The sequence below is a fragment of the Brachycentrus maculatus genome, unplaced genomic scaffold, assembly GCF_059751285.1.
Source record: "Brachycentrus maculatus isolate JH-2025_06_01 unplaced genomic scaffold, ASM5975128v1 h1tg000353l, whole genome shotgun sequence".
Classification (NCBI taxonomy): domain Eukaryota; kingdom Metazoa; phylum Arthropoda; class Insecta; order Trichoptera; family Brachycentridae; genus Brachycentrus; species Brachycentrus maculatus.
In genome coordinates this window covers 9658-30530 of record NW_028281102.1, presented here as the reverse complement: position 1 = coordinate 30530, position 20873 = coordinate 9658, and the positions used below count along the sequence as shown (strand labels likewise).

General features: G+C 34.2%; 1 protein-coding gene across 1 annotated transcript; it reads right to left on the bottom strand.

Annotated features, from left to right (window-relative positions):
* Positions 1 to 1359: 1359 nt before the first annotated feature.
* Positions 1360 to 20572, bottom strand: LOC148303713 (WD repeat-containing protein 81-like). The gene is made up of 18 exons (XM_088269489.1): positions 20262 to 20572; positions 19242 to 20145; positions 18645 to 18828; positions 17895 to 18054; positions 17421 to 17545; positions 16384 to 16568; positions 12999 to 15734; positions 12162 to 12337; positions 10696 to 10883; positions 10527 to 10605; positions 9230 to 9412; positions 7985 to 8148; positions 6996 to 7343; positions 6173 to 6380; positions 4829 to 4984; positions 4602 to 4739; positions 3814 to 4070; positions 1360 to 2670 (listed from the first exon to the last, which is right to left on the bottom strand). Exons 1-18 carry the CDS (start codon positions 20469 to 20471, stop codon positions 2439 to 2441), a joined length of 6633 nt encoding a protein of 2210 aa, XP_088125615.1. The 5' UTR covers positions 20472 to 20572; the 3' UTR covers positions 1360 to 2438.
* Between the last annotated feature and the right edge of the window lie 301 nt (positions 20573 to 20873).

Below are 20873 nucleotides of genomic sequence, written 5' to 3'. Positions count from 1 at the left end.
TGCATCTCTCAGACTAAAAATTAGACGTCTATTACACTGTTGCATTATTATCCTGGTGCCTATGTTCAAATCAAAACATAGAGTACCTAATGTTAAAAATAAATTCTAATATATTTATATTTTTACCATGGTCACCCTATGAGAGATTGGCATTCTTAACTGGCGACAACTTTCTACCAACATATTTACCAAAAATCCAAAAAAAATCAAACCTTTGAGTTCAGATAATTTTATGGCTGTAAATTAAGATACAATTATTTTTTAAATACAGTGCCCTATACACTGATCCAGAACCATATGCACTATTGGATGTGAATGAAAAGAACATTCTTTACTTAGAAAGAAAAAAAATAGGATTGTTTTTTTTTCTCATTGTATTTATATGTATGCCAATCAATTATTTAAATACGTTTATTTAAAACAATTTTTTTTAAATCACACATGTTCAGGACCCTCTACCAAGGTCTCACCTCACTATACAAATTAGTCTTTGCTCCTAACTGGCAACCAATGATGCATACATAGGTCGTTGCATCATATTGACATAAAGGAAAGGTGATCTGTTGTGCTCTTATGTATCAGTCCAGAGCGATGTTAAATAAATATTAGAATCACTACCTAGGTAATGGATTGAAAATTCAGATATATTTTTATTATTTTACCTTTTTAAAACTAAATTTCTATACCATAGCAGTTTTAATTGATGCTTGGTGTTTTTTTTTTCTTTTCTAAGCAACGGAATGCAGAAATGTATGGAAATCGATAGTGACTCCTATTGTAGTAAAAAAAAAGAATTAGTTGTAAAATAGAAATAAACTTTGTTCATGACTTTCGTTTTGAGATATTGTTGATCATGAACTAAGGTTGACAAGTGGAATTCTAGCAAACATCTAGCTATGAAACAAGAAGATCCTCCTACATAGGAAATTTGTATAAAGAAACTTTACCAAATTAAGAAAGGTGTGTTGAGATGGTTTGGACATGTAGAATGAATGAGTGAGGAAAGAACGGTAAAACAAATTTATGAGGCGAATGTAAGTGGAAAAAAGAGCAAAGGAAGACCCAGAAAAACATGGCACGATCAGGTATGCCAAATACTTAAGTGGTCAGGTTTGGAGTCGTAACAATCGGCGGGTATGTATGAGGAGATGCATGAACGTGGAAGAAGCGAAGAATGTTTGCAAAGACAGAGTGGTGTGGCGTTCTATTCTCTCTGCCTACCCCTGCGGGAAAGCGGCGTGATGGTTAGTTAGTTAGTTTTTAGTTACCAAAAAAATATGTACTCTAAGATTTCATTTCTCAAGCATATTCCAATCCTTTAGCAAATCGGATGATTCTACATAGGAAACAATTTTTTAAGCTCTCGCATGAAGTGATATTTCCATAGTACAATATGTGAATGGACACTGATAGGGTTATGTTTGTCACCAGGGTCCTTATTGAGTTTATATTATGGTGTATATCTTGTTTGGTAGCATTAAAAACCTCAAATGTAGTAAAAGAACTTTTTCTTAGTCAATTACATAATTTATATTTTATTGAAGTAACATTTTTCCATATAATATGTTTACATAACTTTAAATAAATATTTTTTAAACAGTAATTAATGGTAAGCGTAATTCATTACAAGTAATATCAGTTTCACAATCTAGTCTGATTAGAATATGAATACAATCAAATTCAACCCAATCCATAGCAGTTAAACAATATTATACATAACACAATATTGGACAGAACTTTTTTAGGACAACACTTTATTAGGTACATACATATATTTAATTGAATGTTTTAAGTTAATATGAATAGGGTTACAGTCTGAAATAACCAGGGCGGATCGTCATAGGGCTTTTTAGGCCTTATAAGGGCCCCAAATACAGAATAATTATTGTATACATTTATTATTACTTTCTAATAAGGTACCCTTTTCATTGGAGATAAATAAATTGTTACTTTTTGAGCATGTAAAACATCACAAATAAGTGTAGTAAATTACCTATTTGATTACTTTCTTGTTACTAAATAAACTACACGAAAATGATACAAAATAATATTTGAAGGCATTGGTTAAAAGGAAAGAAAACACAGCAACATATAAATGTCACATTTTGTATTTATATACATATTTTTTTACCGTTAGTAACAATCGACACAATAATGGACAAAATCCATAAAAAAAATCAGAATATAAAATAAAATTGTTGTTCAAAATTATTGAGCCAATTTACTAGCCATATTAATTTATTGAGGATAGATTTGACAAAATTTGGAAACACAGACTTCATACGATTTTTGGATATCACACATAACTGTGTTTGTTACCAATGCCCTTATTTGATCATTTTATTAAACTTAAAATTTGAATAATATTAAAAGAGGAAAACTTTGGTATTTTTTGTTATATCTCTTATCGGTATTATCACATGGAATGCATAAGTTGATCAACACAATAAACTGATGTTTCCACTCTCTCCACCGAGTAGCAGCATGCGATTCAGAGGCAAAACAGTCATCGAAGTCAGTACCCCCTTGAAGGTGTCGGAACGGAGTTTAGTACTGGAGAAACTGGCATCCTGATCTATAGCAGTGTGAACACCGATGCGATTATTTGTTGTTCCCGATATCAGCTCCGTGAAATAAGTAGACAGGCAGTGCACGGGCTCAGTGGATCCCCTGAAAGATAATAAAATTATATTTATGTTTATAACTACCGGGAACAGAACCCGGGACATGTTAAGCAATACCAAATTGGCTAACCAGTACACAATACAATAACACAAGTGAGATACGCCTCTAGCAGACCTGACATTTTATTTAGTTACATGCAATTTTAGAGCAGTTCTGAGAACATAACCTTATTAAAAACAATAGAAAATAGAAGAGGAAGACTAAATAGAAGTTATGTAGAGCAACATAAATAGAAGGCAGGCGTTGTCTTGTAAAATCCAGGTTTTGGAGACAGCTTTTTATTTTTCTTTTAGCAATAAACGAGACACGGAATTGTGTCGTATTGCTTGCACCATATATGTACTCGGCACCGAAACGCAAAACTTGATAAAATGTTTATTTCATGCATGTACTTAATTCGCTGCTAGATTATGGAATGAATTACTTCTCTAATAGAAAAATGTACCCTCTTTGACAATCTATATGTAGCATCTATAACATTACTATCCATTCCTTGGATTCTTTCCATCTTTCTCCCACAACTCGTTACCTGATCCTACATCCTATGCATTCCTTATTATGTGTAATTCCAATCATATAATTATAAAAAAAATCCGAGTCTAATTTCTCTAATGATATCTATTTGTTGAATTTTACTATCTGCCTTCATTTCTAAACAGCAACAGGAGACCTTGACTACTTATAGCAATTTAGTTTTAATTGGTTAAAACAGATTTATTTTTAGCAATAAATCCATCAATGCATAAATCCTTTTCCTAACTTAACCTAATCCTAACCTAACCCTTATCCGCACCCAATGTTGCATAGGGCACTGCATTGTATAGAAACAGTGTTTATCTTGATCGTTAAATACACAAAGGAAAGGTGATCAGCCTTCCGCTCCAGGTATCAGTCCAGGGTCATATTAAATAAATATTAGACTGAAAAATCACTATTATTCAAAGAAAAATCACAATATTACCCTGGACTGGTACCTGAATCGAAGGGCTAATCACTTTTCCTTCATGTGTTAACCATTAAGATAAAACTGTGTTTATATGATGCAGCGCCCTACGCACCATTGGGGTGCGGATAAGGGTTTGAAGAATTATTATTATTCAAAAGACACAATTGAAAATGATGTCTCACTTGAGTTGGAATCTCAGTTTCCCGTCCACAGTGGACCACACGAGCATGGTTTGGTCGAGGCTGGTGCTCACGATGCTGGCCTCGTTGATGGTGACCAGCTGCAGGATCTCCCCGTCGTGCGCCTTCCAGTGGGCCAGCAGCGCGCCCGTGCGCGGGTCCAGCAGGGCTAGGTGGCCCGTGGCGAGTCCCACCCCCACCCAGCGCCCCGAAGGGGACACGCACATGCAGCGGATAAATGTGTTCGGATTGAACGTCACCTAAATTTCAAATTCACATTCTCAATACTAGAAATAAGGATAAAATAAGACTGCCATTTTCGAAAAAACGTCGCAAAATTGTTTAATGTATAAGGGTTTGAAAATGTATGAGATGCCTGAATGTATGAAGAATGAAAAGAGTCTGAAAGAATTAAAAAAAAAATGTTTTGTTTACTGTAAGAAGATGTAAAAATATATATGTTTGTGATTTAAGTGTAAAAAATTGTTTGTATTTTATGTAGTATAACCTAACTAAAGAAATAAAATATATTTTTTTTAAAAACTCCAATTTTGTTTTTAACACTTTGAATGTCTATATGCGTGTATCATATGTCTAGCGCATGGTGCCAACTACACGGATCCTTGATCGCACACATCAACATACAAACGCGTCAGTCTATTGCGTGCACTGCCGGCGAGAGTTGGATGCACGGATCCGTGTGATAGGTATAAATAGGCAAATATACCACAAAAAAATTTCAAAAGGGATCATTTTCCACTAATATAGTAAGATGAATGAAGCTTTCATACCTTTAGTTCGTGAATGAAGGAACATATCCTAGAATCTATTAATTTCAGCACTGTATCTGTAGTGGCCGCTAGCACAATGGTAGATGGAGCAGGCATAGCTTTAACTATACTCACTGGTGAACTTTTACTGTTGTCCAGCTTAAATTAATAAAATAAAAAAAAACATTTAATTTATAAATAAATAAAAAATAAACATCAAACATGCTTTTATTTTTTATTCATTATACCTGAGCCACAATGCTTTCCACATAAGGGTCCCAGATATGAACACTAGCATCAGTGGAAACGGCTAGGCGGGAAGACTCCAAAAATGTGAGAGATAATATTCCTTTACGGTGACCTGTGTACGTCCATTGGCAAGTTGAGGTAGCACTACCGTCACCCTATAATCGGATACAATAAAAACTGTTAGAAATAAACAAATTACACAATACAGATTGGGAAAACTCATTAGCGAGGGTTATTAAATTTAAATTAAAAATATTTTCTAAGCCAGTAAGTAGTCTTCAAGCTTCCGTACCTTTTAGCTACTACATAATATTTATTCGCTAAGCACAACAGAATTATAATAGTACTAAATGCAAAATGTAATACAATAAGCTAAATAATACAAATATTAATTTGTTTCAAAATTAGGATAAAATATAATACGATATTAGTACTGACTCGAAGATTTGTCGATTATTTTTTTCAACATACTTAAGCTGTCATAGCTGCCTAGTCTGTTTAATAGTTTAAAAGTGGCCGTGGCATGATTGATGGGTGTATTAGTGGATAACATTAATTTAATCTAATTTGTAGATTCAGTCCGCCTCCGTAGTATAATGGTCAGCATGCTCGGCTACCGTTCTGGAGGTCCCGGGTTCGATTCCCAAGGGGAGTAAAATAAATATTAGATATTTTTTTTACTGTCATATTTATTCAATATTACCCTGGACTGGTACCTGAAGCGGAGGGCTGATCACCTTTCCTTCATGTGTAAACGATCAAGATAACACTGCATTTATATGACGCAGTGCCCTATGCACCATTGGGGTGCGGATAAGGGTTTTATTATTATTATTAATTTATAGATTTGGCGTTTAATTTTTAGAACTCAATTTTAATTTACATTTAAATGTTAAAATCAACACTATTTTTTTTTTAGTCTTCTTAACTGTATTTTATTGTTAAAAAACACATAAAAATAAATTGGTGATAATGGTTTCGCCTTGTTATGGCATTTTCAAATGAATATCTTGTTATTCGATAATCATCATATGTAAAGATAACTTTGCTTATTGCTGTAAAAAATAATTTGGTACATCAGTCGGATATTTAATTCATCTATCTAATATATTTAAATTCATCAATAAATTCCAATGTCAATGCACACAAATCTTTTACGAAACCCTTCCAACCCAAAATGAAGAATACAGCACTAAGCCATTTGTAAGATAATTTAGCTGTATGGTAAGAAGTCAGTGGAATATGAATAATCTTACAATAAGTTATCACACCAATTTTGAATAATTTTACAATTTGAATATCAAATTACCTTTTGTTATCAATTCCTAATTAAAGATACATACCTGATTCCTCAATGACCACAGTTTGATTGTTTTATCCTTGGAACCGGACATAAAGCTGTTTTCATTGTCTAAACAAACAATATTCTTAACCGAATGAGTATGTCCGGCGAAGGTCTGTAACTTTATCTGCTTGAGATTAAAACGATTGTCTTTATCCGGTCTTCCTATCTCATGCTCCCAGTACATCAGCCAATCCCCTCGTAAATGTCTAAACAAATTTAAAATTATTAACTTCATAAACAAATCAAAATGACAAACAGAATACTTCAATACGTGATTTATATTTAACTCATGCTGTGTTTGGTCAAGAGGTTGCGTGAGTTAAATATAACTGGAATCATGGATTGGATTTTACGTTCTGTGAATTGGATACGCTTCACGTTTTCCATGTAATCTAAATATATGCACTTTCTGTGTGGCCCCTGGACAAATTATCATTACATTTTTATCGCTTTGTGTTTCATGAAAAAACATTTAATTTAAAAAAATTAACTGCAACCTTTACATTTGTATGTAGTCTGTTTACAGTTGTGGCCCCAAGGGTCGTTTTTTTTTATCTAATATATTAATAATGTTTGTCCCACATTTTCTGTCTCATTCATACGGGACCTGCCCCCTGAGAGTAAAATGGATATTTAAAACATTTAAAAGATTATCATCAATTGATTCCAAAATGCTAGTTCAAGAGTCACATCAGTCAAAAAAATTAAACACTTGCTTGCTTTACTAATTTATATTAATTATTACTAGCTAAAATCTGTATTACTAAGAAATACTTTGTTTTTTCTATAGTTTACATTATTTTAACGCAAATTATGGTTACCTGCTAGATCTCAATCCATTTTCCATTTTGCACGATACAACATCCAAAGCATCGATGTAATTAAAGCCACTTTTGGCGGAACCTTCTTCCGCAGGGTCAGATTGTACATCGATTCTGTTACCTATAATAGCAACATTAGAGCCAAAACTGTTGGAATTAGATGTTTCTTCGGTGGTGGAATTTTTACGGCAAGGAATGCTGTCCGACCGGCCCAGATGAACGTCCATACCAATTTTAACCGGGTTCGATTCATTTAGAGCCCTTTTATTATATACTTCTTCACTGGGACTGGTTTGCAAAATCGGCTGAGGCTTTGGCGGAGATTTGTGATGTAATTTGCACTGAGGGCTAAAAAATAATATTAATTTCTCATTAATCATTCATTAGATGAGAGAAAAAAATTTAATAATTAAAAAAATACAATTTTTATATATTAACATCGTACAGGATAGGTAATCCCAATAAGTACGTTGGGAATTTTGTAGCAAAAATTGTCAAATCTAAGCATAACATGATTATCCCAAGAGATGTCTCTACAAGTTCCAATATTGACGCTGTCAATAATAATGGCTATTAAAATGAAAACATGAGACATGTCTTGTTTTTCTTCTAACCCTTATCCGCACCCAATGGTGCTTAGGACACTGCATCGTATAGAAACAGTGTTTTCTTGATCATTAAATACACGAAGGAGAGGTGATCAGCCTTCCGCTTCAGATACCAGGGTCATATTAAATAAATATTAGACTGAAAAATCACTAATATTTATTTTGACCCTCTTGGGAATCGAACACGGGACCTTTAGCATGGTAGCCTAGCGTGCTAACCACTACACTATGGAGACATTGTGGCAGTTAAAAGATTGAGCACTAATTTTTGTATCATTGTTACTTAGTGACATTTTTTTGGATGAGTATTGGCAAAAAATAAAAGAATAAATCATATCTCTGTTGAATACTAATAAATAAGAGGGTATAAATTATTTTTACCTATCTGGGCCTCGGACGCTATCATATTCTCTGCAGAGTCTCCTCACGGTGTCAGGATTCTTCAGGATCCGGTCCATAGTCTCTTCACCAACAAATTTATAGAACGGCATATATGAATGATGTGCTAGTTGCGAATCGAAGACCATTTGCAATTCTTCCAATGCCTGTAATAGAAGATTATATTTTACCTTTGTGAATATAATATTCTTTCCCTTTTCCCAATATTTAGACTGCTCAACGGTCCTGTTGGTCCTGCTTTAAATATGCAATATGATTTTAATCAGCTTTTAAAATGGGCACATGATTTTGGACGCTTAATCAATACAAAGAAAACTATATGTATGTACATTAGATCACCAAACTTTGCCAAGAAATTCACGGTAGCTAATATTATTGCGCACAATTTTGACTGTTTGCACATAAAATGTAGTAATGTGAGAAGATAAAATTTGTTGACGAATATAGATATTTAGGTATATGCATAGATAGTAATTTCAAATGGGGTTCTCATATTGCAAAACTCAGTGATCATCTGCAGGCTCTAGGAAGTAATTTTTTATAAGTTGTCCTTTATCCTGTCTAAACCGGCCTTAAAGATAATTTACTGTTCGTTAGTAGGATCCATTTAAAGATATGGAATTAAGTCATGGGGCCATTCGACGAAAACAAATTCGAAAATGGTTCGAAATCTGCAATATTCCATAATTAAAAATATTGTACCCAGTCACATATACAATCAAAGGGATAAACCAAATTTGATAAACATATAAACACATAAAGTTACTTCTGGTTCGTAGAATATTGTGGATGAGTATCATCGTTGAAAATCTTCTAGTACATAACCATGATACACGATTTACCCACAACAAAGGTTTGATAGTCCCAAGAATTAACAATAAATATGGGAGTAGAACACGTCCAAACATTTTTAATTTGTTGCCGACAGAGGTTAGAGGCATGGGTAAATGAATGGGTAAATGATTTTTTTAAATAAAGGAATGGGTAAATGATTTTTGAAAGAGAAGTGTTTGTGTTTTTACCATTTACAAAAAAACTTCAATTTCATACTATTTCTGTGAGCCTAAGCAGCTCATTTTTAGGTATCAAATTGTGGTAGAGTGGATTCGAACCGAGAAACTTTGACTCAAGAGTCCGCGACACTAACCACAAGACCACAACCCGACACTGATCAAGAGTCAATTAAGTTGTGTGAATCTCTGCAGTGTGAAGTTGTATGTTACTAACCGACATGGTAGCAGGGTCGGTCTTGTCGGGCGGTGACGCGCTGGACTCTCGCGTGGGCTGCCCGCAGACCTCTCCGTCCCGCACCCTCCACTCGGCGGTGGAGCCGTCTCGACATATCTCCAGGTAAGATCCGCCCTCGTCCACCGAGTTAACCGTCTCTTCGGTCTCTTGTGACGGACCCGCCTGCTCATTTCATAAACTATATTTAAGTATCCTCCAAAAAGTAAGTACCCTCCGATAATCTTACAATCTAACACTCCATTCAGGTATCAATCATTCAAAATACTATTTGTGAAGAAAATTTTACAGTTTAAAATAATTTTGTATTAACAAATTAAATTAGTTTACTAAATTCTAGGTGTAATTAATAAATTTTAGGATGAGTACAGGCAAAGAACCTTAGAATATTACAAAATAATTTTTATAATTTTAATATTTTACCGAAAAAATCAAAATTCTGTACAAATAAAAAAAATGTAATAGTATTAACCTTAAAGAACTTGATAACAAACTCCTTTATTATGTTGCTGTAAGAAACAGATTTTTTTTTATATAAATGTAAATTTGGCTTCTATGCCAAAGGCTGAAAACAAGTGACAAATAGTGAAAAATCGTTGGAATTGTGTATTCTCAACAGTGTATTTTTTTTATTAAAGTAAAGCAAAAAAACACAATAATTCTTTTTTAACCACCTTACCTTTGAGTTATTTTGAGGCATATTTTTTATAAAAAAAGCAAAAAAATGACATTTCTTGTCACAAAATATTTTCAGGTATGAAATCTGACAAAAATTCATCAGTGTTTCCGGTACTCATTAAATATTTTTGGAACAGATATCTTTTCTCAAGTGCGTAGGTTATACGGCTTAGCGCGGAATGGCCAAGAAAAACCGCGCGTATCACATATTATGTTCGTATGTGTAGGGCGGTTAAAAAAGTTGTGTTTCTGGATATTTTTTTACAAGGGATTGAAATATGGACACACATTTGTTAATAAAGTACAATGCATTTACAATCTGTCACCAATAAAAAATATTGATTGAAATAGAAATTGTGATTTTGATTTTTTTGCTTCACACGTTTACAGAAAAAAAACCTAAATTAATCATCACAACACACCTTTCTTGATTAATAATGCTTATCTCAGCTTTGCATTCATTCCTTATTTTTCAATTTGAACATCAATGTTACATCAAATAATAGAAAGTTTAAAATATTCAACAAACATGCATTAAATACTATTGTAACATTAATAATATTGTAACATTAACTCTTTATAAAAATGTGATTAATTTTACCTTAGGTGTGTTTGATGGTTCATCATCAGATTTCTTCCAATCACTATAATTATGTACTTTATCAAATGCCAAGAAAAATCTGGAAAATGATTACAATTTGAGTTAAAGTTATTTCAACATTATTTACATATGGTTAGGTTTATATTGTGTAAGATGTCCAAGTTATCACCTTTGCAAAGCTGGAACACAAAGGTGTTTCTTTGTCATCTCTGGTCCAATTCTTAATGCTAAAACATATAATGTCTCCAGAAACTTGTTTGCCAAGGCCAACCGCGCCAGGTGGCCATTGGGGAATGTTGTGCGCGTTGAAGATATCAATCGGACGGTTGGGTGAAGGATGTTTTTCAATATGATATCCTGGAAGATGAACATAATGGTTAAAATGCGTTACCTGATTTGGAATTATAAACCTCATATGTATATACATAGACAAACAAATTTAATAATGCACTTAAAACTGTGTAACAATTGAGAAACTTTGAAGCATGTTGTTGATTAATATTGAAAGGAATTTAATGCTCTGATCCCAACCTGCATTCGATGGCGGATGGATACCACATCGGATTGACGCAGTGTTAACTTGATTGTTAATTATATGAAGGCAAGGTGAAGGTGTGAAATCTATTTGTTGGGGTACAGATGACATGTCATATAAGGATCTCAGGGTGAATGACAAAACTGCTAGGGCAATAGGGGTTGCATACCTGTATTCGTACAAGCTAGTGTAATTTGAACAGATATTTGTTTTTTTTTTAAATAGAACTTAAGTTAAATTTATCAACACTTATCTACATAGCATTCCTAATCCCAACCTTGAATTACCATAAACATATATGTATTATATAATTTAAATTAAGGAGCAAGGCTGTTGTCTGTGCAGCCCTGTTTTACAGATCTTCATATGACACAACATCTACTTTTAACTGCTCCACAAAGCTCATTCTTGAGATGAGATAGTAAGAAAAGAATAAAGCAGATTATTCAAACGAAACTGTTTGATCAGTTGAAATAAACTATAGCTTCTTACTAAAAAGTTAACTAATGTACGACGCATTAACGATTCATTGATGAATAAAAGATGTTTTACTGAAAGCTGTCCCACTGCATTCCCAGATCTGATACAGAAGCATCTAGGCTTCCTGACAGACCTTCTTTTGCAAAGCAATTTTTTTTTTACAAAGTTGAGAAATTTATTGAAAATGTGAAACAAAACAAAATTGTATCGTGATTTCACTGAGAATTCACATTTAAAAGCTTTCAATATCCCTGTCACTGCTAATCCACCACTAAATTTTCTAGAAGTACACCGGTGTAGGCAGTGAGAGGGATTAGTATTTAGTTAGTTCAGTTAGTCAATAAAAGATGTGTTTTGAATATTGAAAGCATTAACTTTGTGGAACATATTGATATGTTATTTTGAGAAATAAAAAGACTTAGTTTTTTGATCCACTCACATTTTTATTAACAACCAACTAGTTTCGACAACAACCTGTTGCCATCTTCAGGGTTTAATTTAAGACAGTCATAAATTAAACCCTGAAGAGGGCAACAGGTTGTTAGTAAAAATGTGAGTGGATCAAAAAGCAAAGTCTTTTTATTTCTCAAAATAATATAGTAAAAGATGTTTTGACTAACTTGCAGCTGTTCCATCAGCTTCACATCGGACATGTAGGGTATGAGGAATCTAAGGAGCTGCAGACAGGCAATCAGCCCCCCTTCCAGAGGACCTGATATCCTGCGCCTGCAAGATGCTATAAGGTCGCCCATGTGGGGGAAATACTGTATCAGGATTATCTGCTCTCCGTATAATGCTGAAATATTACAATTTTATATTTTTAATGTTTTTTTAAGTGTTGTTTTATTTATGTTTAATTTTTGAAGAGGTGTTTTAAAATTCTAATTATAACTTAACACGCTAAACGCCATAGGGGGGGCCGGTGACCTCGCCTGTGTTGGACCGCAGCGCCATGGGGGGCACCAGTGACCTCAATCAAGGGCTATATTCAAAATGCTTTAACTATGGAACCCGTCGTCAAAAAAAAACAATATATTATTAAAATATGTAAAAAGTTTTTTTTGTGAATTTCAAAATTGACAAATTTTAGTATTGGCGTTTAACGTGTTAATGCTTTAGAATACCATTACTGTTTTATGCATGTGGTATTTATAGGTACTGTACCATTCAAAAAATCTACATAAACATTGATTCTTAATTTTAAATAACAAAAAGAATAGCATTGTTATAAAAATAAACCCTAGCATTGAGTGTTTCAAATTGATGCATTTACAAGTATTTTATTTATACATGATGAGACACCATTGGGTGTTTATCAATATTGACTAAAAAATTATAAAATATAATAAAAGTATTCCATTTAATTAAAAGTGCATAATGATCTCATAATATAATATGTATAGTGAAACCTAGATTGTATAATCATTACCATACTTCAAAATAAAAAGTGAAATTACCCGCAATAGTTGTAAGGCACTCGATAACTTTAATAGCGTTGCAGTCCCCGACTAATCTTCCATTGGCAATACAAAGCGAATCCAAACGGTTCGAAGGAGTGTCTTCATTACTCTTGGGCAGCAAATTCTCCCGCCCGATGTAACAGAGAGTTAACATTTTCAATAAATTCCTGGTCAGATATTTGCAGGTCAAAACGGGCCCCAGTCTGTGAGCCAACCAGATCAAACTCTCCGAACTCATTTCTGATATTTTGTAATCTTTGGCATTATTGGTGGACAAATACAACAATTGGGATCTGCGCGGAATGGATTTCTCTTTGCTTTTATAGTGATCTCTGCCTCTCCAAGACTTGTGGTGTTGAGATGTCGATGGCTTGTTTAAATCTAGACTTTGCGAAGTATTTCTGCCTTCCATTTGCGAAACTTTGTGAGGGTCATCGATTTCTTCAGGTCCCTGAACGTAACTGGTGAAAGTTCGTTGGGAGTTGGGTATAGGAATGGTCGGTGAAGAGGGACCCACCTTGATTATGTGATCACTGGCATCCTTCCCGCTCTGGCTCCCCGGGGAAGTTGACCCGTAATTATTTTCGTGGAAATATATTTCATCTAGTTTATTTTGAGGATCGTCCGATTTACTGGACTCGTCTTCTTCCCCCCCATAAATAGACTCGGTCGCTTCGATAGCCTGAACGTGATTCAAGTATTTATCTAAGTTCGGGGAATCAGTTAACCCGTCAATTTCTTCAATGAGACATTTGATGTTTGACTTGTTGAATATATTGTTCTCCCAACTCTTTTCTGACGAAAATGGATCCTTGTTGCTATCACTTTCAAAATGGAATAAATCACTTTCGGCGACAGAATCACATTGTTTTCTGAATTTATCAGCAGTCAGATTATAATCTTTTTCTACGCAAGGTGTTAGAGGGTTTTCTGATCCGCAAGATGTATCGGGTGACAATATGTCATGCGGAGCATTGGTGGTTGGTTTTAAGGACTCGTCGCAATATGTGAGCTTTTTAATAGAATTGGCAGGTTTAATGGGAATGTTCGAATGTGTGTGCATAGTAATTTCAGCTATGCTCGTGTCCTTATATCCACCAACGGCTTCTACAAGATGAGGTACAAAGTTTTCCAGAAAACATTGCAATCCAAATCGAACGATCAACTGCAGCAAAAATATATGATGATAAAGTTTAACGGACTTCTTATTATTGTAAGGTGTCATATTATAGGATGAGTCTGCTTTTGGTGAATTTATGTTCATATTCTTTTCGCTTGTGTGGTCATCGTAAAGAACTAAAATTAATCTTAGTAATTTCTTTGAAGATTCTATAGGTCCAAGAACTTTAGACACGGGATCAAATAAATACCACGCGGCGAGTATAGAAGTAGTCTTATTGCTCAACAATTCTATAAAGTGAGGCAGAAATAGATTGACGCTATCAAATTGATTAAAAGAACTTATTTGGTTAAAGAAATTTTCAATTTGCAAAGAGCACGAATAAACTTTGGCCTCGGCTATTTTCTGGTTAAAATATAATTTTGTTTTTTCAAAATACTGGTACTTGGAGCATTCTTGTCCGTCGCAATCGAACGAGTACAAGATGGTCAATTCTCTTTCGGTAATGGAATATTCGTGAAGAACGGCAATGACGGAATATAGCATGGGAAAATGGTGAGGGAAGGGCAGAAGCTGATTAGAGAGTAGAGGTTGTAAGAGCTGAGTGGCCGACGGAGAAGGCAGACCATTACTCTGGATACTTTGGTAGCTGACCTCATCAGCACTAAGCTCCGAGTACTCGTCCAAGTTACCTTCCATTTCTTGCATCAAACAATCTGTATCGCTCAACTGCAGTAACAAACACGCTACATACTTAACACACTTTGGCAAAGCGTTCATATTGTTCTTCAATACTAAACGGCAAACTTTGTATCGCTCATCGAAACACTTGGCAGACCGGGACTGAAACGGTCGCACTTTCTGGTTCAGGAATATCTCCACAATGAGACATCCCAAAACCTGCATGTCCTTCTTGCGATGCGACAACACCAGTTGTTTGAATAAAGCAACATTAGTCACAAATCTAGTGTTGAAACTTCTGTCTTTCTTTTCTTTAACAAATGGCTCTTTATTGTCCGGCTTGTTATGTCTCTTATAGTAGTGGTGTTCGTAAGAAGCGACAAACATTTGATTGGTAAAAGAGTTATCGGCGTATTGTAAATCAGACTGGTAAACATTGGAGAGATCTTCCTTGTTTGAAGTGGAATGTTCCAAATTCACCGAGCTCTTCTTTCCCAAAGTATCGGACCCCTTTTCCAGTCGTGTACAATTATCTTTATGATCGTAGAATGTTTTGACTTTGAAATTGTGAAGATTTTCAATAGCCAATAATTGACTAATGGGGTTAAAATCCTTGGGTACGTAGATAGGCGGCTTCCCATATTCCGACTTCTGAACTTTAAAATGCCTCGGGGCCGACTGGGAAGAGTTCATCCTTCCTTCCACAGTGCTGATTGAGGAATGCGAGGGAGAGGGAGGTATAGTGTTGAGTGGACTATCATCGTCTTTCTTGGAATGTTTCCTATTTCTACTGATGCTGCTTTTACGCCTCGAAGACGATGGTTTCTGACTAACGGGAATGTGTAAATTAGAATAGTTTTGGGGTAAGTTGCTGTCTTCCTCTTCATCATCGGAAAAATCATCAGAGCTTTCGTTGGATCGCGTTGGCTTTTCTGTAGAAAATAATATTTATGAAAAGATTTACAAAGAACAGTATAAAGAGACGACACACAAAAATATTTGCTAGTGCTATTTTTTTAGATTTGAAGAGCCTTTGAAACTATTTTTATTTAAATTACAGAAATATATGAAACATCTATTAAATGGTAAAAGGAATCCGAACCGATCTTATTTCACATTTAAATTAATGATATTGTAAACACGCTTAAATTGTAAAGCTCTCTTACAAAACTCCAAGAGATTAGTTCTTAAGGCTATTTGATTCTGGAATAATATGACCGATGAAGGCAGATATTCAAAATGATATATTTTTTTTCATTCATTCAAACCCCTATCCGCATCCCAATGGTGCATAGGGCACTGCATCATATAAACGCAGTGTTATCTTGATCGTAAGGAAAGGTGATCAGCCCTCCGCTTCCGGTACCAGTCCAAGGTAATATTGAATAAACATAAGAGTGAAAAAATCATTTATATTTACTTGACCCCCCCCTGGGAATCAAACCCGGGACCTCCAGTACGGTAGCCGAGCGTGCTGACCATAACACTACGGAGGCGGACTACATAACACTAATTTTTTTACTCCTGAATGACCATTTTTAAATTAACAAGCTTTAAATGTGACATTTTTATTAGGATTACTTTTATCCTTCTGCCAATATATTCTAGGAGGTAGTTTCTCTCCCCAGCATTGTGTCAGCTGCGACGGGCGCGCCGGGTGAGGACTGGTGAACAGCTGTACGGGACCGGAGCGTGACAGATCCGTGTGCCCGTCTACCAATGAAAGGCACACATTCTTGGCTTTAACTGCTGCCGAACCGGATAATCTGAAAATTATAAAAGCTGTAATGAACACTTACCAAGAAATATTTTGAACAGTTAGCTCGATAGGTAATTGATTCAATGATAACGGTATACTTAAGGTCTGCTTTATAAGTCTACCAGGTTCAATGTATGAAATGTACGTAAAGTGCTCTAACTACATTTTTGTCAATTTTGAGATATTTAGTGTATGTTATCAACTGACCGTTATCTACAAATATAAACAAACAAAAAATATATATAAAATAAATTACGCCTAGTTTTCAGGCGTATAAGACAAAGCATAAAGTTTTAAAACATTATTTTAATACTTATTTTATCCTGTTTTTGAATGTATAAATACTAGTTTAGAATTTCAGCTACAACCATAATTAATTTTAAAAAAATACATTGAAAAAATCTTCTAAGCAGATTTGCAGATAGATTACTATACGTAGGGGCCGTCAAATTAATCACGGGGTTATAAGGGAAGGGGGAAAGGAGTGTAAGACTAGGACAGTTATAACCTAAAAGATTAAGAGAGGGTGTGTAATAAAAAAGTATGGTAAAATAATTTATGTAAAGTATAAATCGTGGATACACTGGCAAAAAAAAAAAAAAACTCTAAAATCCCTGTATTAATAATCCCTGTTATTTAAAGCTTTTAGCCTGAATAAAATACACGCTTTTAAACATAAAGAAATATTCACTTTTGAAACCACATATATATGACATTTGAAACTACTTAGTGTATTTTGCCAGTTTATAAAACGTTAAAAATTTTATAATATGCATCATCAAGTCAAAATTGCATATTTTTGAGTTAACGTTTTTTGCCAGATATAAATGTAGAAAATAATGTAAATTAAGGAACTTACTTATAACCGAATGTGAGATCAATCCAGTGATGCAGTGATTCAGAAACCTGTACACTTTCTAATGCTTCACGGTGTTTAATAATAAAGTCCTCTACACAGGTTGCCCAAGCAGGAACTTCCAAATCCTTTTAAGAAATTCCATAATTAAACATACCGCATCTTCATTTAAATACATTGAAAAAACATTGGTGATTCAATGTTCATGTATAATTCATGAACAAATCAAATAGCGTATGATTTTTTAATTAAAAAACAAGTATTATACCAGCCCGAAAAACAATTGAATTATTAAACCAATTAAGCTCTTTTAGATTATGATAATCTTATTCACATAATTACATACATGCATTCTATTTACAAAATGTAAGAATTGACTTTCACATTGGTGTTGTAGAAAGAAATGAGAAAGTGAATAATTAAAAAAAATATATGTTTAGTTCAGTAATTATTGATTAGAAACAGATATCGGCATACCGGTAAATCTTCATGTAGGCTTTTAAAAACATTTGGATCGGAAAAGAATTCTGGAATACATTCATCCGGTGTCCATTCCTGCATCCGTTGGATTGAGCTGGGATATTCAGCCGGAACCCAGTTGTTGCGAACATTTCGACAAAGGACTTCTTTTGAAGTTCTAAAAAATTTAAAATATTTAGGTGTGTGAGAAAAAATATGATATTAGAAAGAATAAGATTAACTGTTAAAAAATATTCATAAAAAAAAAGAATGAATTATTTATTTATTTCGTTATCTTAATAATCAATTACAATCTTGCACTCGCACTATATAATAAATAATAAATCCCTTACCGCACCCCAATGGTGCATAGGGCACTGCTTCATATAAACGCAGTGTTATCTCGATCGATTACACATGAAGGAAAGGTGATCAGCCCTCCACTTCAGGTACCAGTCCAGTGTAATATTGAATAAATATTAGATTGAAAAAATCACTTATATTTATTAAACCCCCCTGGGAATCGAACCCGGGACCTCCAGAATGGTAGCTGAGCATGCTGACCATTACACTATGGAGGCGGTGCACTCGCACTATATAAAATAGCAAAATGTTTATTTATTGAAATGGAAATACTTAATTTGATTTCATTTGACACCTCATATATTAGCAAATACGCTAATCACTACACTACAAAGGTAAACAATGTATCTTAATTTATAAATGTTATAACCTACAATTTTTTTTAGATACATTTGACAAAAGTACCTTCTGGCCATATAAACATAGTAGGTAATGTCAGATAAAACATCGGACACATGATGCGGTATTTGATGAGGGCTGGCGTGCATTCCGAGATACTCTCTTCCCAGAATATCATAAGTCATATCCAACTGCCTATCTCCCTTAGTAAGACGGTACTTAGATTTTGTGAGGTCACGCCATTGTTTTCCTAAAGTGCAAAAAATCTCACAATTATATTGAGTTCTGATATTGCAACTGACATCCAATGCTACGTCAAAGTAATTGGTAAAAGGAAACGGGAGGATAATTTAAATTCATTATATTCCAAACATTGATTACAATCTACATATCCTTTAAATGGAATTTTACCAAGGAATGTTCTTGGTAAAATTCCATTTAAAGGATATTTAGATTGTAATCAAAGATTGGAATGGATCAGAGTTTACCGAAATGACATTCCATTTCGTGAGATTGTTTTACAAAGTATAGCTGCAGAAAAACATTTTATAATAGGACATTATAAACCACTCCAGTCTGATGAATTCTCTAAACAATTTCTTTCACGAGTATGGATCAGTTTATTAATAATGATCCAATTAGAAAAGTTAAATGTTAATTTACCACATCTAGAAGAGAAGTCCGTAACCCAGGGAACGACATGATGCGCCAACGGATCCCCCGAGCGTCGACCAGACAGTATATTGAGGTGTATGAGGTACTCCAAATTGGAAAGGCGTCCTTTCACCCACAGATGGCAGAGCTTCTCCAACGAGACTAACTCCTCTCTTTCCAAGCTCTTACTCCCTCGTGAGTCGCTCCAACTCTTCCCCTTTTTAGTTTGCTGATCCGATGTCTTTAGTCTGCTGTACTCGGATATATCTTCAGAACTAACTATGTTTAAATTGGCAGCTATTTGTGGCGACACTTGAATCCACAAGTTTTCGTTTACGTAGATATCTTCTAATTTAACTTCTCCAAAATTCACTCCCCTATCGTATACAGACTTCATTAGTTGCAATAATTGATAGATAATAAAAAGATTTCTGGAATAGTTAAGTTCTAAAAGGGCGGGACTAAATAATAAACAGTCTTGTAAAGTATGACTGTAATGAAAATGGTGAATCAAATATAAAGATGTGTCCATATCGATAGCGCATATTACAGGTAGAATATTGGAATGTGTGTCATAAACTTTGGCGGCATGTTTCCCCGAGATAACTTCCGAAGTTTGATTATTCGGGTCAGAGGGATCGACGCTAATTTTAATTATGTTACAGCCGTATAATCTTAATACTACTTCATTTAATAAGTTATCATAATCTACGACATTGACGGTAGATTGTTCCTTAGCTGACTGGGAGTAATTAATGGAATGTTTTTTGAACGATTCTTTCCAAAGATTCCTGTGGTTAGTTTGCGAGACATAAGATAGAAGTTGGGAGAAAGAAAGAGAGGTATCATTCTTTCCCGTACTCAATTTTGATCTAGGAAGAGGTAGTACTTTACTTTTCTTTTTCGGAAAGACCTGAAATTGGATAAGTCTGAATAAGATTTATGCTAAATATTGTTACATTTCATTTGTAGGTAGATTCCAAATGAAGGTTAAAAACAATGAACTTGAAATATTTTTTCTATATTTACCCGAATCACTATCTTCGTCCATGGTGGTACGGGATTATCATCAGCTTGCCAGATACAATCGTAAACTTTCTTTTGATCATACTCCAATTTTTTGCATTTCATCAACTTCTTTAGCCAAGAATAAGGTACAACAGCAATAAAAGTATCATCTTTTTGTGTTGATTTAACATTCTTACCACATATACCTAATTCATTTATAATGTTATCCATATAAATTGAAAAAAAAAACGGATCGTAGTAATAGTAATTAAGTTTATGTTTGACAAACGTCGCGAAATGTCAGCGATTTTGACCATAGAAATCATCACCACAGATAATATAAATTGTCACTCTCATTAAAAGACCGTTCATTTACTCAGAATATCCGTTAAATGATCAACGTAATCAGAGATGTACCAAATTTTAATAGTTAGGTTAAAATAGTCAAAGAATAATTATTTGCAGTGAACAAAATGTAGTAATGGCTTATGCAACACCACTTGTATTCCTACTTGAGTGTATTTTGAGTGTTGACTTGAATGTTGAGCGCCTATCACGTTGAAAGTTTTTTTTTTAGAAACACATTGTTTTGAAAATAATTACGCAAATATTGATCCATACGTTTACTTCTTT

Coding starts and splice junctions, on each gene's coding strand:
- LOC148303713 (XM_088269489.1), bottom strand. CDS start 20,471: ATGGATAACATTATAAATGAATTAGGTATATGTGGTAAGAATGTTAAA. Junction 16,569..17,420: donor GATCTCACATTCGGTTATAA/GTAAGTTCCTTA, acceptor TATAATTTTCAG/ATTATCCGGTTCGGCAGCAG. Junction 4,740..4,828: donor TGGAAAGCATTGTGGCTCAG/GTATAATGAATA, acceptor TATTAATTTAAG/CTGGACAACAGTAAAAGTTC.